At 44.6% G+C, this 27,144-nt stretch overlaps 1 protein-coding gene across 3 annotated transcripts in view; it reads left to right on the forward strand.

Annotated features, from left to right (window-relative positions):
- The window catches only part of gria4b (glutamate receptor, ionotropic, AMPA 4b), a 102,121-nt gene that overhangs the window by 66,667 nt on the left and 8,310 nt on the right, over positions 1-27,144 (forward strand). For 2 of the 3 annotated variants that reach the window (XM_041952397.1, XM_041952396.1), the window contains exons 8-13: positions 407-511; positions 2,565-2,675; positions 9,419-9,625; positions 13,883-14,256; positions 24,844-25,042; positions 26,171-26,418. In XM_041952397.1, the coding sequence (XP_041808331.1) occupies positions 407-511; positions 2,565-2,675; positions 9,419-9,625; positions 13,883-14,256; positions 24,844-25,042; positions 26,171-26,418 (1,244 nt within the window). Of the gene's footprint in view, positions 1-406; positions 512-2,564; positions 2,676-3,817; positions 3,851-9,418; positions 9,626-13,882; positions 14,257-24,843; positions 25,043-26,170; positions 26,419-27,144 lie in introns of those variants that run through there. The other variant, XM_041952398.1, reaches the window with a different exon arrangement.

Here is a 27,144-nt window from a genome sequence, read left to right on the forward strand (position 1 = left end):
ATTTTATTCTAGTATCTTAATTGTATTTTATAATCTTTCTTATCTTTCTTATTATCTAGTTTCTAACATGGGGGTTGCAATGCAAATTTCATTGACATGTCATGCTCAATGACAATAAAGAAATCTTGAATCTTGAATCTTCAGCACGGCAGGAATATCAGGAAATATTCACAACTTAAGATATCATAAAGTTACATAAAAAACATTTTTTCTCATTTACTTGTATTGATTTGTTTTTTCATGGTAAAACATCTTGTAAAAAGACGTTTTTTTGCAAACTTCTCTAGAAAATGGAGTAAATAACCCGCTTTAATCAATGTGTGTGTGGGTGTGTGTGTGTGTGCGTGTGTGCGTGTGTGTGTGTGTTTGTGTGTGTGTGTGCACCTGTGTGTGTGTGTTTGTGTAGGTCCGGTTGCAGGGATTAACAGGTAATGTCCAGTTTGACCACTATGGCCGCAGGGTCAACTACACAATGGACGTGTTTGAGCTGAAGAATAATGGACCCCGGCGGGTAAAACATCACACACACACACACACACACACACACACACACACACACACACACACACACACACACACACACACACACACACACACACACACACTGCTTTCATATGTGTTACAGATTAATGTTTGTCTTAGTCTGTATGTTTTAGCCGGAATAATATTTCGATGCATGCGTGCTGATGTCACAGCGCGCAGTGAAGCGTTTTTATTAGCGTCGAGTAGGTTGTAAAACAGCTTCAGCATCTCTGCGTCTGGTGTGAGAGGATGGATGTGTGTGGATTCAGGGACAATGGGGGAAAGAGAGAGAGAGGGAGCACTTGAGAGAGTGATGGCGAGAGGATGAAATGAAACAGAGCGCAATCAAGGTGGAGGGAGGAGGGAGGAGAAGAGAGCAGGAGGGAGGAGGGGGAGTCAGGAAGCAGAGAGGACTTCCCATCAATCAAACGCTGCTTTGGCCTGTCTTCCTGCAGCACAGCGAGGGTCCTGTCAGGACACTGTGTGTGTGTGTGCGTGTGCGTGTGTGTGCCCGCGCGCGTGTGTGTGTGTGTGCGCGCGTGCGCGTGTGTGCATGTGTGTCACCGCCTCTCTCCTACATTTTCCATGTTCCTCAATCATCCTGATGCCCCAGCACACAGGGATGTATCAGCCAATCACAGTTCTTCCTTCCCTCTGGCTCCCCACCAGCGGCGGCCAACCAGCAGCCAGCTGGCTCGCTCCGCGTCTCGCTGACTTATCGCTGCTTGTGGTTGCCGTCAAAGCTCTTGTCTATTATAAGATCAATACGTAGGTTTGACGAAATATTTGTGGGTATTGGCTTTTTATTAAAAATGAGGCAGTGAGCGGTTTTTCCTGCTAATATTGTGACCGCGGCGAGGCACGTCCGCCGGCTCCGGTCGGCCACTCTGACCTGAAGACGACAGCGAAATGAGCTGAACTTGAAATGGCTTTTGACAGGAAGAAGCAGCACGACGTGGATCATGAAACTGGAAGCAGCGTCTGAGCTGCAGCTGTGCAGTGATTCAGCGTTAGCGCTCATTTCAGTGGCATCACAGCACGCCGTGATGATGCCGTGACTCACAGCCCGCAGAAACTGTGAATTCATGTTCAAAAATTACAAACAGTTTGAGTTTTGGCTTTCAAACAGCAGCTTGACAAACAAAATAATCTTAATCCACCTACCAGCTGTTTTCAGAGCTTTCTCATGGAATTACAGTTTTATTCTGTAATTTTAGTTTTATTTTTCTATTCCTGATTTAAGTCTCATAAAACTACGACGTTTTTCAGAGGGGAATAATCTCACCTCAAAGGTCCACTCACTAGAGTTTTGCTAGCTTTCAGAAGCTTTTCATTAGCTTTTTGTTAGCTTTTCGTTAGCTTTTATTAGATTTGTTGTTAGCTGTTTTTAGCTTTTGTTAGCTTTTTGTTAGCTTTTGTTTGATCTTTGATCACATAATGACGCCCAGGACCCTGAGATGCATTTGAAAGCTCAGAAAAAAGCTTGAATTAGACCCTTTGAGACCGTTTTGTCATATAATCGAACTTTATTCTGGAAAACACAAAAAATGTTCATTTTTTTAAAAAGTCTGACTGATTTTCTGATTGTTTGAAACCGTATTTTTCAGCAGCTCGTCTTCCAACTAATTAAACATGTAAAGTGTCCGAATGATGGAAGTTTCATCTGTACTCAGGCATACGTCTGATCACATCACGACTGGTTGTCATGGCCACCGTGTATCCCACAGTGTTGATCAGTCAGGCTGCCTGTAAACAAAACATTTTGTCTTTATTTAGACAAAAGAAAAGAAAAACAAAACAAATATTAAAACAAATGTATGTCTGTAATGTTAACCGTGATTAGAACCAGTCCCTCTGAAATGTGCCATTACTGAGGCGCTTTCACGAGACTCAGCAGCGTTGGACCATTTCAGTGATGCTTAAAACCAGCAGAGGCACCGATCAACCACAGCAGCCAATAGCAGAGCGAGCAGCGTTATACGGCGCGTTAGCATGAACACGTCAACACGCATACAAACTCTCAGATTCAGTTCTTCCTGCAGATCGGCTACTGGAACGACGCAGACAAACTGGTGCTGATCCAGGACTCTCCGCTGCTTCCAAATGACACTTCAGGCATGGAGAACCGCACCGTTGTAGTTACCACCATTATGGTAAGAGTCCGGCATGCTCTCCCCAACACACACACACACACACTCATGCATGCATGCAGTCATATTCTTATCAATTTGTAATGCCAGGAGACTCTATTATCTAGTGCTCCTGCAGACCACATAATACTTGAGGGATATGCAGAGTCAGGAGCCTGAGGTTCAGGGGCTGCACGTCATACATCCTACCTCCAACATCAGAACCTGCATTCACAACAACCTGCTTATCCTCCACCACCTTTCCCCTGTACCAACATCACGCTCACTATTTTCACCTTAGCACTGACGAACCTTGTATTCCTGGGGATTTGTTCTCGTTTGATGCTGTATTTTATCGTCGATGCAGACATAATGTAGAACCTGCACCAGAGTTTGGCTTTTTTAGCTGCGTAAAACATTGTTAGCAGCCTTTAGAGCAAAGAGTGAGGGCCTCTGTGCCGTAATACTCAGACACTCGACATTCTCAAGTCCATCGTTGATAAGGTAGAGATACCAATTAACCGACATGAGCAGCCTCAATAACTCCCCTCAAAGGTCCACATATTTAGCCAAAACAGCCACATTTAATCACACATAACTCCTCCAACATTGATTGTGTCCGAGGATTTGTAGTAGAAGTACCCGACGGAGGACAGATGAAGTTTTCAAGGATGCATCATACTCCCACGCAATGCTCAGATTTCAGCACTTCACCCACGAAGGCCCCTCTGTTGTGCTCTGTGACTGACCAGAGTTCAGGGATCACACATGCTTTGTCACGACAGCGTAAACTCAGTCGAGAGACTCTGACAGAAAGCTTTCCTTTTATTACCCCAGTAGAAACTTCAATAAGCCATCATCCAACTCCAGAATCAACTGCCGTCACTTAGATTTTCTTTTATTGCACCAATAAACATCTCGACAAGCAGTCGAACAGCTCCTTAAGCAGCTGCCGTCACTGACGCTTCCCTTCTTATCGCACAGATAAAAGAGCTCCACACAAGCATTGTACACATGATTGAAATGAATGGCCTGTGCATGGCATGTGAACCTCTGGCTGTGGCAGTGACTCTGACATGGCTGAGCGTACATGTAGCAGCTGAGTGGAGGAGGGAAGGAGGTGGGAATGGAGAGTCACAGCTCAGCACAATCCTCCCTCTTTTCAGCCCCTGATGCGGAACCCCATTTTAAGAAACTGAGCCCCAGTCGGACGCGAGCAGGATTTGAAAGCCCTTAATGGCAGAGTGACGGACACGACAACGAGCCAAAATGAAGCCCTAAAGATTGTGGGCGAGAGGAGAGACGCGGCACCTATGTTAATGGACACCCCGTTCAGAAAACTGAGCAAGAAATGGAGCCACTCAGAGCCGTAATGGAGCCCCTGGAGAGGAAAATGAAATGCAAACGGAGGGAAAAAGACACTGTCTCTTTTAAGGACGGTCCTCGTGGACGGACAGCCAGCGGGGCTAACAGCACAGCGTCTGTTTACCAGCAGAAACAAGCTCCCACTGCACCTGTCTGTGTGTGTTGGACTCATACATTGTCATGCCCGGTGTGTTTGTGTGGCCGATCACAGCTTGAACCCCATCCCGGTTTGAATCTGTGATTTCTGCAGAGCTCTGCGGACCCCGAGCTGTAAAATGAGGCGCTGCCAGAGTGTGAACATACATTATGTCTAACTGAATTCCTGTTTGCTCTAAATCTGTCGCTTTCTCCGACTACCTGCTCCGGCGTGTACGGTACATTACACACTCAGAGGGCTCCCTGTAAGCTTTAAAACAGCTTAGAAAGACTAATGCTCTCATAATCATCCCAGTTCATATCCATCACGCTTTTATGCAGCATGATATTACAGTTACATTGTGACGGCTGCCTTTCACTCCCGCTTTTAATGTTCGTGAGAGTAACGTTTGTTTAGCATAAACTCAATGAAGTGTCTCATTGTTTTATTACATCCGGGCTGCCTCCGTGTCTCGGGAAGTTGTAAGGAGCAGCGACGAAGGAGCAGTTTAACACGTTGGGAAATGCACCAGTTTGTCAGCAGACTCTGGTTTCAGCGTGTCGACCCGTCTATGTCCTGAACGCTCAGCAGTGAGATCAGCAGCAGTTTTGTCGTCTGACGGTACATTTACAGGCAGGAAGTGAACAAAAAATACCTTTTGGCTTCTCTTAACTTGAACTTTAAAGCACCTCGTGAGGCTTTTGCACAATAGAACAAAAACAAAAGAAGATGTGGCATCGATGCTTTGTTGTAGTCATCCTTGTTTTATCAATTCTGCCGAGTTCTGCTGAGACCGAGACCCTTCCCCGGCCCTTACTTATCAAACCAGACCCCACCGAACCCTCCTGGTGCCAAATTTTAGACCCTAACCCAAAACCAGAGGCTATATTTTAGCTATGTATTCTGCAGAGTTACACGCTTCCTCTCCTCACCAATAAAAGCAGCCAATCTGACAACAGCACACAGTTAAAGAGCGGCACACAGCTGCCTCCTGCAGCCTTTCAGCGGGACTCAGTCCAGAAGGGGGCGCTAGTAGTCCGATAGCTGCTTGTTAGCTCCTTGAATTGAACTGGACTTTATCTCAAACATGGTCGGACTGACTGGGGCCAAAGATAAGACGGTGTTTCAGAGCCCTGAAATCTCTTTCACGAGGCCGTTTATTCTGCCGTCTTCTTTTGTGTGGCGGGTTTCATTTATCGTGTACACCGCTATTATTTGTCCTCTGCAGTGTCTCAGGCTGCAGCTGCCTGGAGCTGCATTAACACAGGGGACACACCTGGGACACACTGCCTACGCCTACCTGTGCGTGACGGCTACCTCGCTGAGCTGCTGCAGCTCACCGGCTGCAGGCGGCGTCGCTGTAACATTCTGAAATGAAAAGGTCGGAGGTCCCGTGAAGCGCACACGGTAGGCAGTGTGTCCCGGACGTGACGGCGAGCTCCCAGAGACGACATCTGACTGTCGTCTTCCTGGCAGGACGAGGCTGAAAGATTTGATGAAGTGTGTCTTGGCTCTTAACTCCTTCATCATACTCTAAGCCTGGCACACCGTCAATCTGCCAGAGGGCGAGAAGTAACGATGCTGCCGTCTTTATGCTTTAGTTTAGCGTTTCTTCAATGAATCCTGATGGAGGACGACATGTTTGGACGATGCGATGCAGCTACATACAGAAGCTGAGCCTCATTCAGAAACTCTTATATCGTTTAGTCGTGAACAAAATCACTAGTGGTCCACAGAGGGGAAAAAAACGTGTTTATCGATTCTTCCATCTTAATCTGAATGAAACTGGACTTTAAACACGTCACTAAAATCAAATCACGGCTTGTTTTTTGTTTGTTTGTATCTGCAAGGAGTAAATTTGAGGTTTGGCTTGATAATTTAATATGCAGACATCAGTGTGCTGATCTCCACCTGCAGGACTTCATGCTTCTTCTCACTCTTATGTAGCATTTTCAAGAGCTGAGTGCTTTAATGCTGCTAATAATCCAATTTTGGCATTCGTCAAATTAAATTAAATTAAATCCACCTCTGGTTTGAGTTAATCTGATAAAGAGAGAGCAAACAGAAGCTGCTGCCGGTGTACAGGAATATGAGGTCGAGGCTCGGCTTTAACGATGCTGGCATTCATTAAAGCTCCAGGCTGAGCTGAAAAACATGACAAGGCCGCGATGTCCCGCTGCAGCAGCCGGTCGTGTGCACGTCCTGTGAAAAAAAGGACAGTTTTAAATACTTCTTCTACTGGTGCGTTCGATGTTCTGCCTCTCTTCAATGTCACACAACCACATTTAATCAAATCAAAATGTAATTAGAGCCTCGAGTGGCTGCTGGTGACCAGGAAGGAGTCACTCACTGGGAAGCTTTGCTGACTGTTTGCTTCAGAAAACAGTGTTTTGGAGGTCAAGTTATTTTACATTTTCTTTTTGTTTCTGGTTATTCGACACAAACGCACCACACAGGCAGATTTTAGGCGGCCGAGCTGCTCTGAAGTGTGTTTCCTGACGTACGTACGTATGGATTGTGACATCAAGCGGGCCCTGTGGTGTGTGTGGGTGGGTGTGTGTGTGCTTTTAATGGCATGTTAATTAGCCTCATTAGGCGGTGAGTGAAGCAGTGTGTTTGGGATTATTGACCAGCCTGTCAGCCACGCTGGCCTTTGCTGTGAAGACCTCTGAAGCGCCGCTCTCTTCTCATGCCAGAAACACTGACTGCATCCTTTATCTCCACCGCTGCCTCTGCTCCTCTGGCTGCCGCTGCTGTCACAAACCCCGCTGTCATGAATCACTTGGATTAGCGCTGTTGTGTCTCTGATATACATCCAAATACATCCAACACATCTGCAAACATCTACTTGTAAATTAAGGCTTCATCATTAAAATGGTTGAGATTCATTAAACGGGTATCATGAATTCATTTTTTTGGCCATTGTTAAAATTTAGGAGGTATTTTAAAGTTGTGCTGCTTAACATTTCAGCCCTGGTTGATTTGGTGATGGTCGTCGTTACCATGGCAACAGTTAGTGTGGTTTAATACTACATCTCCCAGAAGTCTGTAGGCAGCGAAAACTCCTCGAGCGGCTGCTTCGTGAGCCGGATGTGTCCGTTTGCAGCGCAGCCAATCAAGCTCTCATCGTTTTCATTAAGGAGTCAATTATCGGTCTTCTTTCATCGTGTCATGAGCTGCAGTCTGACTCCAGACGTCACATGACCATCAAACACCAAAACATTGGTGACAAATTGAGTTTCCAGTGACTCCTTCACAATAAAAGCCATCTCTGCTACAGTTGTACTTTAATGCTTTTAATGTGACACAGAGGAAGCAGGAAATAACTTCTAGCTGCTCTGATAAACAGGGAGGCCGATGTCAGTGGAATAAAACTCTGAACAGTAACGCTGTGAAGCTCTCGTGGTTTGGTAGAAAATTTGAATCTCATACGGGAATGGCTGACTCCGCCACGAGAACTTAAAACTGCTACACAGAGAAGTAATGACAGAATGTAAACACATGAACATCTATAGACAGAGTCGAAAACAGGGGTTTGATTTCATGAACAAAGATTAGAGCTTGAAAGAAAGAACAGGCAGCCTTCAGACCCTCAGGGGCCCCAAAGGCCCCAATTTTGCTGTGTGGCAATTTAAATAAACTAAATACTTGCACGTTTGTTTGCTCGTGCGCTCCCTAAAGCAGAATATAATCTGAAACAAGAAGGTAGTTCCTAATCTGTCTCATGTGTCTCATTGTGTTTACATGTCGTCCATCTTTATATTCAGTCTGTGACGATATGAGTTGTTACGTTACAAACACATATTTCAGATTGCGGATGCCTCATTTTGATGTGAAACTGCTAAATTGTTGCGTCGCTACATTGCACATCAACATTTTGTTGCGCCGCAGGCTCGGCCGAGCATTTGCATTCCCTCCCCGCTGAGGAGTCTTTGGTTACCTTGCTTCGGCCCGGGGCAATGTCAAGAAAACCCATCACAGGAATGAACTGCCCCCGTTCTCAACATGCGAGAGGCGGCCCTCCGCGACTGAAGGGATCTGTTAGGAAATCATACGAGGTTTAGATTTAGATCACTTTAACGATCTGCAGCCTGCCGCCGCTCACGGTGCAGACTGACGTAGCTTCCCTTGATTTCTTGAAGTGTTTAAGTGGAGTCAGGCTTGTTTTAGGTATTAAGTCATTCAGTGAGACTGCAGATCGTTGCTCACTTCCCGTCAGCTTTATGTCGCCCTCCGTTTCTGCTTCGTCATTCTTTCCTTCCTTCTCTTTGACTTCCACAGTAACACTTTGATGATTTTTTTTCCTTCCTGCCTAAACTCCAGTCTGTGCTGCGTACATACAGCACGAGGCCGTCATCATGACTCCACGTGCATCCCTTTCTGTTCTGCACCAAATTATCTTTGAAGTCAGTTTAAAGTCTTTACAGTTAAAGCTGCATGATGCAGTTTATCGACGTGGACGTGAAATTCTCCCGGTTCGATCATCAGCATGAAAGATGAGCAGCTGTGGGAGAAAATATCTGGTTTCTGATCTGTGTCAATAAAAACAGAAGAAGAAGAAACGTAAAGTACGAGCCAATCTCTGAGCTTAAAACGTTTTGTAAGAGAGCTTATTTTACCTGAAGCAACTTAAATTAATTCAGTTTTGAATGAATTTGAATTTGAATGTTGATCATGTGATGTGAACTTGATTCGGGTGGAAATCATCGACTGCACCTTGACTTTAGGGAACCAGCGGCGCCGCTCAGCGGTGACGCCGAACTCTGTTGAAGTATTTGTCAATGAAATATTATATTTTAACTGCTTTATGACGAATGTCAATGAATGTAAATGCTCACTTTCTGTTGTCTCTGAAAACATATTGTGTGTCTCCTGGAGGCCGAACAAACTGTCAAATCCATTTCCTGTCTTATAAAACATTGAAAGCCGACTGTACATCGTGTACATCCATGTTTTGTAGTTAGTTAGTGTTTCTCTCTGCCACCAAACGTCTATCGATTAAATAGCATGAAACCATCAGTAAGAATGTTTACTGCTTCATCACCTGCATGCTCGTGCATGAAATGCAAACACGACATCAACACATTGCTCCACAGCACTCCTAGTGGTGGAACACTCCTTAACCTGAACCCTGGTTGGTATTAACGAGCTACACTTCCTGTTTGTCTTCCTGTTTGTCGGCGTGTCGATGAGCCATCATGCCAGCCGTCATGTCTGTGTGTCTCTGTCTCACGGTCTGGTTCACTGGTTATGGTCCCTTGTGTAGGAGGGTCCCTATGTGATGCTTAAGAAGAACTGGGAGATGTACGAGGGCAACGACCAGTACGAGGGTTACTGCGTGGACCTGGCCTCGGAGATCGCCAAACACATCGGCATCAAGTACAAAATCTCCATCGTTCCCGACGGGAAGTACGGCGCCAGGGACCCGGAGACGAAGATCTGGAACGGCATGGTCGGGGAGCTGGTGTACGGGGTAAGAACTGTTTTCTTTGGGTGACAGGAAGTGTTTCGTCTTCCAGCTCACTAAAGCACTATTTTGGACAGAAATGAGCTTTTCATCGGCGCTGACTCATCTCATTCAAACTTTAATTCGATGCTGTCAGTAAGATTCATGACGATAATTAGAGACAATACTGTGTCTTCCTCTAATCTGTTAGTACTTATAATAAATTCGTACGGCAGCTTGTGACAGAACAATTGGTTTTCGATTCCTTAAAGCTGAAAATGGCCAGAAATTAGTCACCAGACTCAACTTCATTCATTCAGCAGGCAGAAGATTAAATAGAGCAATTTGTTCATCATTTCTTATCCTGATGAGCTTGTGATAATCACAGTAAAGTCATAAAAATGTGGACTTTATATATCTCTCCCTGTTAACAACTCACCATTAAAGCAGCTGTGGCAGCACAAATAAATAAGGGCCTGTCACTAATAAAGGCCTGGTGAAAATCATATGAGCTGTATTAAACAACATAGCTGTCACATTCACAGTCTGCTGCTCGGAGATTTAACAAACGCGCTGCTTTCATTCACTAATTAACTCAAATCACTCCCACGTTTTGATCCCTGTTAACCCTCCTGTTGTCTTTGGGTCAATTTTGACCCGTTTTCAAGTGTTTGCATATCATAACTATGGTTTTCTCTCATATAATTGCTTGAAAATGACATGGATGGTTCCATACGATGCTCTTTGCAAGTGAAATTAATTATGACTATATTCTTTGAATTATGTGTGTTTTATTAAAATTTATAGCATCTGTTGTCTTCCCGGTCAAATTTGACCCGACCACAATAAGTGGTATAATGGATCATACTATTGTGCTTTCCAGTACAATAAACGCACACACACACACACACACACACACACACACACACACACACACACACACACACAAACATTTATACTTCATGCTTTATAGGACAACAGGTGTGACTATTTGCTGCCATTAAAAAATTTTACATTATTTCAAAAGTGTCCTTTGACATGTGCCAGTCTGTGATAATACATCAATTTATGTGCCTCAGATCATAACCATAGTCAAAATAATCAGAATTTCTGTTTTTTTTTTAATCAAAAATGAAGTGTAATTTTTTATAAATTACATCTATTATATCATACATTACAAAAATAAGTGTAAAATATATGTTGATGTGTTGGAAACAAGTTGACTAAAAGGTTGAACACAGAATTTGATGATTATTTTATACTTCATGCTTTACAAGCAGTCAAACCAGACCGGGAAGACAAAAGGTGCAGAGTAGATGGGAAGACAATACGAGGGTTAAGTCAACTTGACCCACAGATGTTTCAAATTAAAGGCCAACAAGGAACGAGAGCCATTCTGCAGGTTAACCTGCTGCAAGGCTTTTATTGTGAAACATCTGTGCAGTACGTTTTGAGTGTCATTGCCAGCAGCTTGGAAACATGCAATAAAAGGAAGAAAAAATGTGTGAATGAAAACAATATTTCTGTCAGCGAAGCAGCAAAGTGCGTGTTGTGTTGTTGTATTTGTGGAATTAGTGCTGCTGAGATGCTGAATTGATCAAGATAAGAAATAAACACAACAGCAGATGAGAAATCTGAGTAAATGATGATATAAAGGCTGCTTCTGCTGCAGTCCGCAGAGGTAAATAACAGTTCTGGTCCACTATTCTATAATTTATAGTTCTTAAAAAAAGATTTTCTAACATTTAAAACATATATATGTCCTGTTATGTGTAGAATTTAGCTGTTACAGAAGGTCGAAGTGGACAATAAGTCTCTGCACAAACAGTCTTTCTTTATCTGCAGAGTTCGACTTAATCTCTGTCTGAATCGCAGCTCCTGTGTGTTGGTTGCCGTGTAGATAATTAAACCCTTCTGAAATGAAGTTGTAAACAGGCTCGCGGTCTCTGGTGGTCTTCATTCTAGCAGGAAGAGGGGAATTAGTGGGGCATTAGAGCAGAGCTTTTGGAGGGGCTGAAGAGGAAAAGCAGAGGTGTGGAGCTTGTTAAGGGATGTCTGAGGTGATGATTTGATGGGGGGCTGAGGTGCCTCTCTGATGCTGACCTTGCTGTGGGATCAAAGAGGATGCGAGCCTGTGGTTTGGGATGATGTTGGGATTTCATGGCCTGACAAGACAACAAAGTGAGGACAGAACGTGTGTGTTCTTGTTTTTGCATGTTTTCAAGGACAGAAACAGCGTCACGGGGATGGAGACACAGAAAACCAGTCAAAGTAAATGTTCTGTCACTTTCACTGAACTGAAACTGGATGTAGGTCCAGTTAAAGTTAAATTAGAGGTTTGATTAACAGTCCAAACATGATTTAAATAGATAAACGTTAGCAGCAGTTATTAAACCTTTATCCAGTTTGCTTTCTGCTGTGCAGGAAATGATGTGTTTTCTGTTTACATGAGCAGCAACAGCAATTTGTCGGAGACAAAAAGAGGAACCGCAGTTTTTCTGCTCGGCTCAGTGGCATTTTCACAAAGTGGCATTTTTCTCGCCTGCTCCTCTTTGGCGCTGCGGTGATTCACTGTGAAGTCGACTGCGGCGAGCGCGGGGAGAGGCACAGCTCGGGATGTGTCAGGACCGATCAGGCAGTACGCTGCACTCCTGCTGTAAAGACTAACCAGGTTGGTCAAGAGCACAGGAATAAAGAGTGCAGCTGTGTTCTCCGCCGTTCGCATCCATTTAACAAGCGGAAACACGTCCTGTCCAAAAGCTCTGAAAGGAAAACATGACGGGAAACATCACTTAAATATAAATGCTCCGACAGGAAGCACAGCTGTCAGACTTTGACCAAAAACGGTGTATTTTGATCACTTCCCTTTGTCCGCCTCTCAAACACTCTTATTAGCTTCAAATATGAGTTATAATGAGGATTTGAACGTCGCAGTCAAGGTGTTGAATTAAGGTTTGCAGCTCTGGTAATATAAACAGCTGCTGTTGTTGGTCTGTACAGATTTTTCCTGAAGAAGGTTTGAGGACTGAAACGTTGCAAAATAAAGAGAGCGAAGTCACCGCTAACATGCAGGATTTTTTCATTGCTCATTGAGCCCGTGCATGTGCATGTATTCCACATCACAGATTCAAGGTTATTTTTGGGTAAAACTGAAGGATTTAAGATTAGAAATAAGAACAAGGTTTGGAATAAACGTCCGGGTGAGGAGAAGGAGGGAGGGAATGAGCAGTGCAGACGGCGGGCCCTCACAAGCACAGTCACACCTGTTTGTGTGTTTGTGTGTGTCGCCACACTGCAGAGTGTGTGTCTGGGGGGGGGGCAGGGGAGGCTGGCAGCTTTTTCTACAGCGTTCATGGGAACATCTGAGGACATGGAGGCTGTCAGCACTTTCCCGTCTGACTTTGCTCGGAGACCGGTCGTTCCTCGCGGTCCTCCCCCCAAAAGCCCCGTGAACGCCGGCACAAAAGCCCAGCCTCCTTTTTAACCTGCCGTGTATTTTAGGGCACGCTAAACGCCCCGAGGCTGTCGTCTTAGTGCATTTTGCTGAGGATGAAAGAACTTAAATCGCTTTCATTTTCTCTCCCTTCCTCCCCTCCGACCTCCTCAAGTGTCAGATGGTCGCAGTGAAACTTTAAATTCTTGCTGATATTAAGCCCTTTTGCTCCCGAGCCGAGCAGACAAGGTCGCGAGTGTTGCTAAGTCACTAACTGTAATCTGGTTTGTGGATTTTCAGCACGCCACTATGCACTTTTCCACAGCTGCAGACCTCAGAGGTGGCTGTATCCCATTTTTGCCTTCCCGTGCTGTAAGCATATTTCTCTGACACATTATTTTATCCTCCTCGCCGATTCTCCCGGAGTTTCGGTTAAGCCTCTCAGCTTCGGAGACGGCCTTGGAATTTCTTTTGCAATGTCTTTCCTTTCTCTCTCTCTCTCTCTCTCTCTCTGTCTTAACTTGATCGCTGTGCGACGTATTCAGCCGCCATCTAAACTTGATTGCTTTGAGATTTGTTCAGTCAAGGGAGAAATTCAGATACAATGACGCGAGCCGAGGAGAAAAGAAAAGGGGTAATTGTTGTTGTTTTGTTTACCGATGGCTGGGTGGCGATCAGCCGTCGGCGTGTCATATCTGTGACTAAGTGATGTTTGATCATTGCGTGGGCCAGCCCAGAGAGATGATCCATCATTTGCATTTGTTTATCTGTCATCGTCTGGGTTTAGAAGTGCTCTCGCAGCGGCTCAATCAGACGGCTAATCGAATTCCTTTCCGTCCGAATCCCCGCAGAAAGCGGAAATCGCCGTGGCCCCTTTGACTATCACGTTGGTCCGGGAGGAGGTGATCGACTTCTCCAAGCCCTTCATGTCGCTGGGCATTTCCATCATGATCAAGAAGCCCCAAAAATCCAAACCGGGGGTGTTCTCCTTCCTGGACCCGTTGGCCTACGAGATCTGGATGTGCATCGTGTTCGCCTACATCGGCGTGAGCGTGGTGCTCTTCCTGGTCAGCCGCTTCAGCCCGTACGAATGGCACACCGAGGAGCCCGAGGAGGGCACCGACGGTCCGCCAAGCGACCAGCCCCCCAATGAGTTTGGCATCTTCAACTCGCTCTGGTTCTCCCTGGGCGCCTTCATGCAGCAGGGCTGCGACATCTCCCCCAGGTAAGACGCACTTGGATGTTTGCTGCAAAGTCTCAGACACGTTATCGGCTGTTCTGTGCTCAGGCTGGAGACACATTACATGACTTTCAGGCCAAAGCTAATCACTATGTGCCATCACGTCTGATTGGATTGCGTCCGTGTTTGTCTGGACGAGCGTCTGCCGATCCACTTAAGACCTTCATCGTTATTTCAGACGTGTTTGATTGACTCAAACTGAACAAGTCTTGACCCTCCTGTGACAAGCAGCAGCCTGTGACAGTGAAAAAGGAGAATAACTAATGAAATCGCTGGTTTAAAGCCAGCAGTTTTAAACAGGACAAGGAGAAAAATCTGCAGCTGATGAAGGTGATAATTAAAATGTTCCCGTCCTGACAGGAATGTAGTTTGTCCTCAGCTTGAGTCACAACTGATGTTTACATTTAAGATGAAACTTCCATCAAAAAGCATGAAAACACTTTAAAAACACTTGAAAATTATTGTTGATTATTGTTGGTCCTCGACAACAATCCACCTGGACTAGAATTATAATTTATGCATATGATGTGTTTTCACTGTAATCGTCTGATAGGTTAATGTGTGGGAAGTGATTTGACTTTGCTCAGTATGTTACTTTAACGATATGAAAACCTCATAATTAGTCATAATTCGGTCAAACTCTTGACTTCACTTGAATAATGTGACTCTGTGCCGGTTTAAGATTATGTGAGCCTGAAGATGAGACCCTGTGGTTGAAGGACTGAGTGAGGGTGAGATGGAAAGACTGACTGCAGAGCTGCAGGCCGTGCACTGTTAGCGTAGCTTAGCATAAAGACTGAAAGCAGGTTGAAACAGCTAGCCTACCAAAACCGCTAAAGCTCACTAACTTACATGTATCTTGTTTGTTTCTGTACCCAAACAAAAATGTAAAAATGATTTAAAAAAAATAAATTGTGATGCTGTGATGCTGCTAGCGTAGCTAAAAACAGGATCCATGTTAATTCGTGCTGCAGAGGTGCTAGTACGTGTTTATTTGAACTTTCGACAGGCTAGCTGTTTCCCCCCTGTTTCCAGTCTTTATGCTAAGCTAAGCTAAACACATCCCAGCTTTTGCTCCTTACTTAACCCACAGACATGAGACTGATATCAAACTTTTCATCTCACGCTCATAAAGAAATTTTCCAAAAAACTGTTCCTTTAAACGTAACTATTCTAAAAACTATTTTCTTGGTCTTTCATGTATTGATTTTCTTGAAAATATGAGGTTTTCATCTGCTACCAATGATACATTTTAGCCTGTTTGTATTATTTCGATAAGTTACTGCACATAACCTAGCTTGCATGAGGAATGTATTAACTTGGAGGTATTAGGTATGAAGAGGCGTGGCCTCAGGTGTTGCCCTGCAGGCTCTGCTGCTCATGCTGTGTGTACACCTGGACGTGCACGGTGGCATCACACTCATTACGTGTGTTTGAGACAGAGAGAGAGACGGCCTGACTCTGCCGCTATTGATTTCTTGTCTCTCTGTTTCTCTCCTGCAGTCATATTGTTCTTCACTGTCTCACTCGCACACACTATGTTGTCTGCTTGTAAGGGAATTAGGTCGCATCGGTGTCTGTCAGCTTCGCCTCGTGTCCGTGTCTTCCAGCTCTGGTTACGTTAGCGGCCGTGGCTCTGAAGGCCTCGCTGTCTGCTCCGTAGTGTGATTCGCTGAGAACACACTGTCCAGGTGTTGTCTCTCACCGCGTCTGTGACTTCTCTTCCCTTTGTCCAAATTACGAGACTCAAACTGGGCGTCCCACGAGCTTCAGGCCAGCAGACTGGTGTCTCGTAAGTGTGGCGTACTTTGGTGGAAGGGTGGAGAAACTGGGGCTTGTGTTCTTCTCCAGCCTTTAAGGGCTGGTCGTCTTTGTTTTCCAATCAAAGATCAGGCTTCCTGTCCGTCATCACACACCAGCATCCTCTGTTATGGTGAAGCCTATAGACCGGTAAAGCCTGTAATTCTTAACAGCTTCTCATTTCCTGTGAAGCCTTTCTTATCTGTTTGAATGGCTTTGTCGAGCTTAAAGTTCCAGCAGATGAGTTGTTTGGGTTATTTTAAGATGCTGCTAAAATGGCTCCTATAGTTATTTTAAGTCGTTCATATAATTCTTCTTTTATCTGCTTTAAGCCCTTATGGATCTTGTACTGTAATAGAGTTGGTAAGATTTTAGGAGATGAAAGGAGGACCAAACCAGCCTCTATCTTTCAGCCTCCCCCACACCAGAGGAGATCAGAGAAACACACACGATGGAGGATCCAGAGGTACATTAGAGCACCTTCGATATTAGCCTGGCCTCACGTAAGCAACCCACAGAGGAGACTACAGCGGGCCTGCAGCCGTGAGGCCACTCATTTAAGGAGTACACTTGCTTTGTCCACGTGTGTGCTGACCACCCCCACCCACCACCATGCCCACCACATCTCTGCCTGTGTTCAGCAGATAAGGACTTAAGAGCCGCACAACAATGTCGGCATCAGAATGAAAAGTCTACATTTCAGGCCTCTCCGTCTCCGGCTGTGGTCCACCTGTCACTGCTAATCCCACGGGCCTCTCCCAATCCATCAGCACCGAGCCCCGGAGCTCAGGAGCGCTTCCACTCCAGTTTAGCCTGACAGGGCAACATGCAAATCCCCTCACACGGGGGAGATTAGACGGCGTGGAGGGAGTGACGAGGCCAGAGGTGAACGGGACGAATTTGGGGTGAGGGCGGCTCGGGGAAACTCCACGAGCCGTGCACACGGTTTCTGGTGCAGGGTCGTCTCATATGAGCGAGTTTTGTATTCTCGCTCGTGTGAGTGTCTCGAGTCAAATTCACCCTCTTGCACAAACGTGTCGTAAATTGTTCATTTGAACCTGATGAACGGCGCCTGTTCACGAGCAGGTGTGTTTGCTCATTAGCATAACTGACGGCCATAACTTTGTTCACTTGTGGGTCTGCCTCAGTCGCAAAATTATCAACCGAGATTAAAGGAAAATTCATAATAATCCAGTCGTGGAACAAGATTAGCAAAACAAGTGAGCAGAGAGTTCTTAAAACAATCTTAATTCCCAAAAAAAGATATCAAACAAAACAAAATACCACCGCGACAGCCTATTAGCCACCAGCTGACAAACTCCAGCTACAGAGCTGCGTTCTCTGCTTAACCAAACATCTTCGAATCGATATTGAAGGTACTGATATTGTTCCTGTGAAGCTACACTGTTGTAAAAGTCCATATTTCTTTTTTAAAAACATGGAAACATTGTGGAAGCATCCAAATGTCTGAGCGAGTGTCCAGTTTGGTTTCTGAAGGTGTGGTTTTTTTTACTGGACCCCTATGAACTCACTGAGGGAAACACCTCTGGAAACACATAAGAAAAAAGATCCGGCCTTGTGACAGAAGCCTGTATGATGATGATGATAACAGCGGCCATATTTGTTGGCACCCAGTGAATTTTAATTGGTCTTCAGCTGGTTTTGTTGTAGGCGGAGCTAAGGAGGCTTCCATAGAGCTAAAGGTTAGTTATCATGTAGCATGCATGTAACATGTAGCAGGTAATAGTTAAGATAATGTGATATTCATTCAGTCTGGTGCTGTGTTCACGTGAGCCAGTTTCTGTTCGGATAGCTGCGTGGGCGCCGATGTCCAACTTATTGATGGAGATGCGGGCAGTGAATCAGACATCTGGAACCAGGCCGGAAAGCTGTTTCAACAGATCATCACACAGACGTGATCACAAATGAGATCTATGAGCTACTGCAAAGGGGGATAAAGTGTTCACAAATTTACCTTTCAGAGGCAAATATTGTACTTTTGCAGCACTACATGTATTTATTAGCTGTAGGTTTTATATGAGCTACTTTTCAAATTGATTTTACACACAAAACATATGAAGAGCGAATCAAATCTGAACCGTTTTTACGGATTAAACTACAAAAAATAGATGTAGTTAAAGTTCCTCTCCAAGTGTTGGAGAGTCTCCTCCATAGCACAGAACGTCTTCCTCTCCCCTCTCTCTCTTAATAAGGGTTAATACCCCCTCTGCTCCCTCAAGGCAGCCCATAATAATTAATGCAGTGATTAATATCCTGGTCTCCAATGGTAATGTCTCCGTGGAAACAGGAGAAGAGGGGAGCTTAAATGAAACGGCGACATGATCGTCTTTTTAATTGACTACATATCCCAGATGAACAGAAGTTATTCTGGTGTTTTCTCCTGAGACTCATTTCACTGCATCACAAGTCTGAAAATATCAATACAAATATCAGGGCGGTCGTCCGCCACGCCGCGCCGCGCCGCGCCGCCGCCGTCTCATTGGTCATGGCTGTTCCAGGTGTTGTCAGTCACTTCCATCTAATTGCCTCGGATGGATTATCTTTGTCTCTTCTGCTGAGTCACAGTCGCCACATTTCTGGCGAGCTAATGAGAATGCGGCGATTGGCTTGATTAATCCTGATTAGCTCAGAGGGTGCGCATACTGATGGCAAATTTCCTGATGGCGACAGATGAAGCGCAACTTTTAATTTGAGTCGTGGGTTTAGGCCAACAAAAGCTGCGCTTGAAAAGGAGGAATGACTTTCAAGAGGTCTATCTGCGAGATTCCCATTATTCTATTAATTCAATGCCAATTAGCTTTGTTATCCAGCTGACACGCTGCTGCTCTGCAGCGGCGCTCACCGCTGATGTCAGCAGTGCTTGTCCTTCGTCACACTCGGTTGATTTGTTGCAGTACTCTTTCACATTATTGCCGTTGCTCGAGGCTCTGATTGCATCTGTATGTACAAATGTGGCCTGTAGCTTCAAAGTCAGGAGCCAGTTTTGTGTTTCCTGCTTTTATGTTGTGTTACCGACCGCTCAGTAGGTAGCTTTCATCAAACACAAACAGTTCTTGTTTGCGAAACCTCGGTTCAACCTTTTTTGCTTGTGATGCCTTAATACTGAGTGCAAGTGTGAGATTTTTTGAGCAGTTCAACTAATTGTGCTTCATTTGAACCATTTTTTTGAGAGACCTGAAGAGTCTGGAAAATAAACAATGTTCACTAACATATTTTAATTTTTATAATTTCCTGCCCTAGAAATGATCTAAAAAGCCCTGATTTTATCTGTGGATGCTTCCCGAGGGGCTTCACACCATGTTTGTGTTCATTCTGACCCGATGAAAGTTTACTTCATGAAACTAAATCACATTAATAAAGTAAACAGGAGCACACAAGGTGTCATGGCTCCTAATAATAAACTTTATTAATGCACCTTAACTCTTATATGTAAGCATGTATAAACATTTAATAAATTATTTCGAATAATGGAATTGTAAGCAGATATAAGGGCATTAAGTGTTTATTAATGAAAGTATTTGGCAATAATACCAACTTCTCCAATGAAGACATATTTTATATTATCACCACTGTTTTACTATGTTGTCATTTATCATCTGTTCATACACTAACCAAAGTTCTAGTTAGTCAAACACATTAATAAACAGCTGCATTATAGTGTGTCATAAACCATTTATTAGATATTTATACAGGCTTCATAAATAAATAAGCTAATAAAAATAATATAACTATCAGACAAATTTACTTTCCATGGTTGAACCAGGATAAAAACATTCATTCAAAATAATATATAGGGTTTTTTTTTTGGCTAAACTGACTTTTTCTCTGATTACTCTGTAGCTCTGTAGCAAATTATCAGACTGGACGAATTCAAAGTAACTTGTTGAACATGTTTAAAATGTGAATGCAGAAAAACGGACCCACTCATCATAAAACAGACAAACCTTCCTTCAAGGTTGGCGAACAGAGAGATGCTACATCAGGTGTTTGAGAAACTTCTGCAGATTTGATCTCTTTAGGAGATAATTCACACATGAGCGATGGGTTCTGCAGAACATCCCAGCTGAAAGAGCCTGGATTAGCTCTGATGGTACATCTCCACCCTATAGGCCCTCTCAGCAGCCAGTGCTGCCATATGAGCAGGCAGACAGACATCAGGAAGAAGGATCATGAAGGGTTTAAGTGTGTAAATTCTCAAATAGTGGCCCGGGGCCTTTATTTATTTCAACACAGAGGCCTTTATTTGAAACAGACTCATACTTGGGGCAGCCTTTAGCCTTTATTCTTAATTTTATGAGCATATTTAATCAGATTTTAGTAAGAACCCCAGTGTTTCTGATCTGCTCCCTCTCTTTTTGCTTCAGGGCGGCAGTATTTTTAAAAATGTTCAACTGTCAAAACTCAGCACTTCCTAAATTTCAAATTAAAAGCTTTACCAGCAGCTCAAAGGGCATAATCTTCACCCCATTTTCGACCAGGCTTTTAATGTGAAAAATCTGCAGGAAGGGCTGAGTTTGGCTCCCTGTAGCTTAACTCTGATGAGAGAAGTGGAAAGAAGTCAACATTTCTGTTCATACTTACAGCAGTATTAGAGCTATGGAAATGTACATTATTCTGAAAGAACTCCACACCAGCCTGTGATTTGTACCCAAACTTGGCGTGCTGGTTTTTATTTTAATCCAGGCTTTTGTTTGTCTGATGATTTGAGGTCTGATATCAGGGCTGCAGCCGAGGTGCAGCAGGAGGCTGACGACAGGAAGTGGAGAGGGGGGGAATCTGGAGTGACAGCGTGTCTGCTATGAATAAGTCAAACAGTGCGGCCTCGCCCCGGGCATCACCCTGGGAGCGTACTAGCACCTCCTCATTTATTTAGGCTCTGCTCAAGGTCAGAGCCCCCCCTTTGCCTCCACATCCTTCACTCCATCAACTCCTCCACTTCCTGTCGCTGCCCCATTTCTTTCTCTCTGTCCCTCAAACATCCCTTAAATCCTGTAGAAAAGCTCCACCCACTCTCCACCCGATCGATCGCCTCTGACAGCAGCGTTTTATTCTCACATCAAAGGAAATTAGAGAGAAGTTTTCTTCTCGCGTCACATGACGACACATCGTTTGCGGGCTGGTCACTGATATTAATGTGAAACATTCTGTGTTTTAAGCCGGAGATGAGATTTCTTCAGGTTGAGAAAATAAACGTATACAGTATTTTCTATATGCTGCTTGTTCCAGCCGCTCTTTGAAGCTATATGACGCACACACTGTGTGAAATATTTAAACGCAGGACGCTGTTTTCATGGCTGCACAGGTGCATCAAATGTTCTGATCATTTCATTTCATAATTCATCCTGTCACGTTTCGCATACATGGAATCAATAAGTGATATAAAACTATAACAAAAACTATAAAATTTGAAATAAAGTTCTATGGGATTGAACACTTTGAACACCTCAGTTAAACTGATTAACTGCATGTTAACGGCTCAGACTCTTTCTCGTGCATGATAATGACGTTGCAGTTCTCTCTCTTGTTCGGCTCATTTACATGAGGACATAAATTAAACATAAATTGCAGAAATTGTTCCTGGGGAGTGCAGAAATGCCTCCACACCAACATGTAGACCAAGCCGGCCTCTTTAGATCTCTTCTACCCTGTTCAGTAAATACAAATTAATTTAACTTAAGCGCGTTAACCAGTAGGGGAACGGTGCTGACTAATTGCTGTATAATTGCTGAAATTATTCTGTCTTCTCTTTGTTTTTTTGCATTTAGTCTTCTTTATACCCCGAGGCTTCCCGGACTGCAGCGAAGAATCCCGTTCCCCCAACACTGGAGCCAATTTCTGTTTTGTTTCCACTTTATTTCTTCTAATACTTCCCGCGTCTGCTTTTCTTGTTTCCTCCACTCGTGGGAAAAGCGAGCTCATTCAGCATTACAGTCAAGCTCACACGTCTGCAGAATCCGACTGCAGTGAAACACTTTGAGATTTCTTTTTGCCGAGCTTCATGTTGCACAAAAACACACAAAAACTCTGGTAATGACCGCACTCGGAGAGGCTTTTTGCATTACTGGATTCAACGGTCGCCGCAGCCCTCAGAGCTAAAAACACAACTCTGGCTTTAACGACTCCTGAGCTCACAAACGTTTCTCCTCAATTTTTTAGTTTTTTTTTTTTGATGGACAAGATTTCAGTTTTCTGACGGTTTAGTTGCTTAAAGGCTGCTGGATGCACATGTACTGCTTCACATGCAGTCAGTGCATGAGGCTGCACAGCAGGATTACCAACCAGCAGGCGACCCTCGGGGGGGGGGGGGCGATGCCTTCAGGTTCAACATGTAGCGCATCGCTAAAGCACAATATAGACTGAAACAATGAGGGCCTTATGATGACACCGCTCAGTTTATATTCCACTTCTGAGGCGGTGTGCTCAGTATTTTTGCATGAGGAACCTCTGGAAGGTTATTTGTCGGGTTACACTCGAACAGAAGCGGGTCCTTCGGCGTGTTCGGCCACGCTGTAAATTGAAAGCGTTTATAGTGCGACACTCCTGTGCGGGGTGAAAATGAGGCTGTTGTGATGTTGTTTAAAAATTGTTTTAAAATGGTGCACATTTTCAGACGCTCTCTCCTGGAAGACATCCAGAGTGCTGCCGTTGGTTGAGCAAAGAGAGCGAGCTGACCAATCCCTGCAGGAGGCGGGTGTGAATGTCACACACAGCCCCTCTCAGGAGCGTTCCTTTGGCATGAAATCCAACAACAGGAAACGGCCAACATACTTACTGACTTACTCTGTTAATAAGTGTGATTGGAAGGACAGAAAACTTGACAGGACGTATTGAGATCTTGTTTTTTAATAAACTAAATGACAACACAGAAACTTTTCCCAACAGGCGACCTGTTCGACCTCTAGAAGAAACCTCAGCCCCTGAACTCTAAAAATAAGCTCTGATGAACGATTATCACAAATAAATAATATCTAAAGATCGTTACGTTATTGTCATAATATATATGACGTAGACTCCATTAGTGTTAGCATTGTTCAGAGAAAAATGGAACCACTCATGTGGCCTGAAAATTACCCAAACTACCAGTGCTAAGCTTCTCTCACCCCCCTCCCCCGTCCTCCCCCGTCCTCCCTGTTTACTGCAGGCCCATCAAGACGCAGCAGTGTGTCACTGTGGATCAAAGTCAGTGGTATCAGCCAGCAAACACACAGCACAGAGGGTTGGAGGGATGGCAAAGAGACGCTCCTCCTCTGGTCCCATTATTACACTCCCACAATCCTCTGCTGCTGGCGGGGAAATAAGCAAGAACGATGGAGACGATCTGATAGAGAGAATGAAGGGACTTTGGCAGGTAGAAAAAGGAAATGGAGTAGAAATAAAGCAGCAGAGAGACGAGAGAGGATAGAAGTCATCCAGGCATCTTATCATGCACACCCTCCACCCCTTCACTCATTATTGTACAGTTAAATTCTCCGTGCTGAAAAGAAGCAGAAATACTCAATCGTCTCAAGGAGAAAGAAAATGGAGCGCGGGGAGAAAAAGAGAGGGAAGTCATTTGTATTCAAATCCAGAGCTAATACGTCAAGTAAGTCTATTTCATGGGCAAAGCTTCCTGCGTGTGTGGAAGGAGACATGCTCTGCTGCAGCACTCCTCTATTGGAAGTCGCCTTAGCCGCTACAGCCACTTTCATCGGCAGAGAGCGAGGAAGCGGAGGTTTCCTCACCCATTCTGTGGTGGAACTGATGGTTCTGTGGCAAAAATAAAGTAGCCTAAATGTTTTCGTCAAGAGGTTCTTCAGGCCGCAGCCTCATGTACCGGGTGTGGAATCAGTTGAGGGAAAGGATGCTATCACCCTGCACATACACTGAGAACAAACCCTCTGTATGGGGACGATGGAAAATAGCCAGATTGCAATAAGACACAGTGGAAACACCAGCCAAGAAAACACTGACTGTTGCAGATGCGTCTCTCCTCCCCTCCTCATATCCCCATCTCTCTCTCTCTATCTGACAAGGAGGCCTGGGGGTTTTGTATCCTCTGCTGTTTGATTTGCACCGAGGGGAGATCTTGTTTGTTCTCCTCAATGCAGCATTTATGGTTTAAGATTCTCCTCACGACCTTCTGCTGCTCCCGAGCAGCGGGCTATCTGTCTCCCCTGAGCGAACAAACAAGAAAAGAACAGTGCCGCCGCCATGCCGGCCGGGGGACCTGCAGCTCTTTTCATCCCGCCAATAAACAAAAAGAGGGGGGAGGCGGGGAGGACGGGGGGCGGAGGTAGCCAACCTTCTCTTTATCAGAGCTGGTCAACGCGAGCATGTGGGTTTTTTCATGAGGCAATCTGCACTAATGAGGGGTAACTACAGCTCAGGCAGGTTTGAGTGTTGTCAGAGCTCCACCTTGTGGTGGCACATCAGCATTTCGTGGCGTCCACAGCGGTGGCTCGTCTCTCCATGCTCTACACAGTCATATTTCATTCCCTCTGTTTGTCTCCTCTAACTGTATTTTCCCACACTGACTGACTGTTTTCTATGTCTTTCTATCTTACCCCGCTGATCCCTCTTCCTTCTCGCCCCCTCACCCTTATTTTACCTCCTACAACACTCCAATAATCATTTTCCTGGCAATTCCCTCCTTCTGTTCCTCTTATTTTAATCTTGTCCATCCTCTGCATTCCCTCTGCCTCCTAATCCCTCCAAACTGCCCCCGCGACGCTCTTCCTCTTTCTTCCACCCCCCCTCCTTTTGCTCTCCAAGATCGTTATCTGGTCGCATCGTGGGAGGGGTGTGGTGGTTCTTCACTCTCATCATCATCTCGTCCTACACGGCCAACCTGGCTGCCTTCCTCACCGTGGAGAGGATGGTTTCTCCCATTGAGAGCGCCGAGGATCTGGCCAAGCAGACGGACATCGCCTACGGCACTCTGGACTCTGGCTCCACCAAAGAGTTCTTCAGGGTGAGTTGGTGTTACTGGGGTTGGTTAAACATCTCCAGGAACATAAAGGGGCTTAGCAGGTCTCCAAGGCAACCCCGAGTCCTAGAAATCACAATTAGTGGGTCCTGATTCGTTTTGCTATTGATGATGTTTGGTGCCAGCGTTTTGTCAATTTAGGGAAGTTTGTAGAGCACGCAGGTCTGTCAGAGGTGGTCGGGGTGGATGTAGAAAGATAAGATAAAACCTTATTGATCCTGAGGGGAAATTCACACGGAGATAATCTTAGAGGTAAGAAAACAGTTCAAGCACTACTTACATGGAATAAAGGAAACATGAGTACAATTAGGCTCTAATATGTTAGACAATATGAGTGAATTGTGCAAAAATCATTTAAAAGATGTCCAGTAATGCAGCCATGACATGTCAACTCTATTTATGTCATAGGTATAGATATGAATAACATTTCTATATATGTGGTAATATGTAATTAAGTACATTATGTTATATATGTATTATATATGGCTGTAATACACTCACACTATACAGTAATAATACAATACTATGAAGAATATATAACAAATAGAAGCAAATACTGTGATATAGCGTATAATGATATAAAATCACAATTATAATAAAGTATTATTATATAGATATGTATATGAGATAATGTAATGTAAACATATGCATCTGTGTCCATAAATATTGGATTTATAATCAGATGTTGTGATTTTGTTGGTAAGAGCAGATTGCGCATCACATGAGTTAGTAATAATAATTCTTAATAATAATAATAATAATTCTGATGGGAAACATCATTTGGTGGCGTTATATTTCTCCTTAAATGCATTTTAAATTATTTAAATTATTAGCATAGAATTTGTGACAGTCAGTTGTCGAGGGCTCATATAAGCTGAAAATGATCTGCATGGCTGGATCCCAGAGCAACAACGTGACCCTCAGAGAACCCAACATGTAGAACATGTTCTATGTATCCAGGTAGTTCATGCAGGGACAGCTGCACGTTTCCAAAATGTGGTAAAATGCAAACTTTTGAACTGATCCTCCATGCTTTCTCTGCCTGGAGCTGTCTGTGCATTTTGCTTTCTCTCACACCACATCTGCCTCTGAACCTCCATCAAACCCCCACAGCGGTCAAAAATCGCCGTGTACGAGAAGATGTGGGGGTACATGAAGTCGGCCGAGCCCACGGTCTTCACCAAGACCACGGCCGAGGGCGTGGCGCGGGTCCGCAAGTCCAAAGGGAAATACGCCTTCCTGCTGGAGTCCACCATGAACGAGTACACAGAGCAACGCAAGCCGTGCGACACAATGAAAGTGGGAGGAAACTTGGACTCCAAAGGCTACGGAGTAGCTACACCCAAGGGTTCACAGTTAAGGTGGGTGGAATAGTGTAACAATATGTTCCACGTGTTGTTATGGTATTCCACCTTCCCTGGTGTGCCGCCTTTTGTATCACTATGTGTCTCCACTGCTCGGTGTGGGTGGGTGGGGCGTTGTCTGTGTTTGCTTCAGGGCAGAAGTTGTGGCTTTTTGACATCTGTGTGTGTTGCATGCATGTGGGGGTCATCGTGATGGTGCAGGGGTGGTTATTTGCTTTCTTTTCTTTCCAGCTCTCCACACCAGGTAAATCTTTGTGCTTGTGCTTGCTGTTTGGGCAGAGACATTGGAATGGCATGCTCCACGCTCCAGGCTGTAGTGAGCTCATCTGAAAATGTCTTACTTAGAAAATGCTATTTTAGATCATTTGCATTTTTATAAACGGATGTAATTAGTAGAGATATTTTGCTAATGCTACTTCAGCTTTCCCTCACGGTTGACTGGCTCTTTCTGTTCAGCGACATGACTGAAATAGTGTTTTGGGAGCCATCTGAATGCTCAGCCCTGAGTAACTCTGCCAGACTCTGTCACTGCCTCCCGCACATAGTGGAATTTACAGACCTGCCACAGAATACAGTGTCATTACTGTGGGGAGTTGCACTTTCAGTCCGCACGCTCATCGATCAAAGCCCGCCGGCAAGGTCTCACTGAAGGGAATGGATAAATATACGAAAGGCAGAACTTCACAGTTGTGTGTGTTCACGTCTGCACACCAGTGCAGAGCG

Source organism: Chelmon rostratus, chromosome 14 (genome assembly GCF_017976325.1).
Source record: "Chelmon rostratus isolate fCheRos1 chromosome 14, fCheRos1.pri, whole genome shotgun sequence".
Lineage (NCBI taxonomy): Eukaryota > Metazoa > Chordata > Actinopteri > Chaetodontiformes > Chaetodontidae > Chelmon > Chelmon rostratus.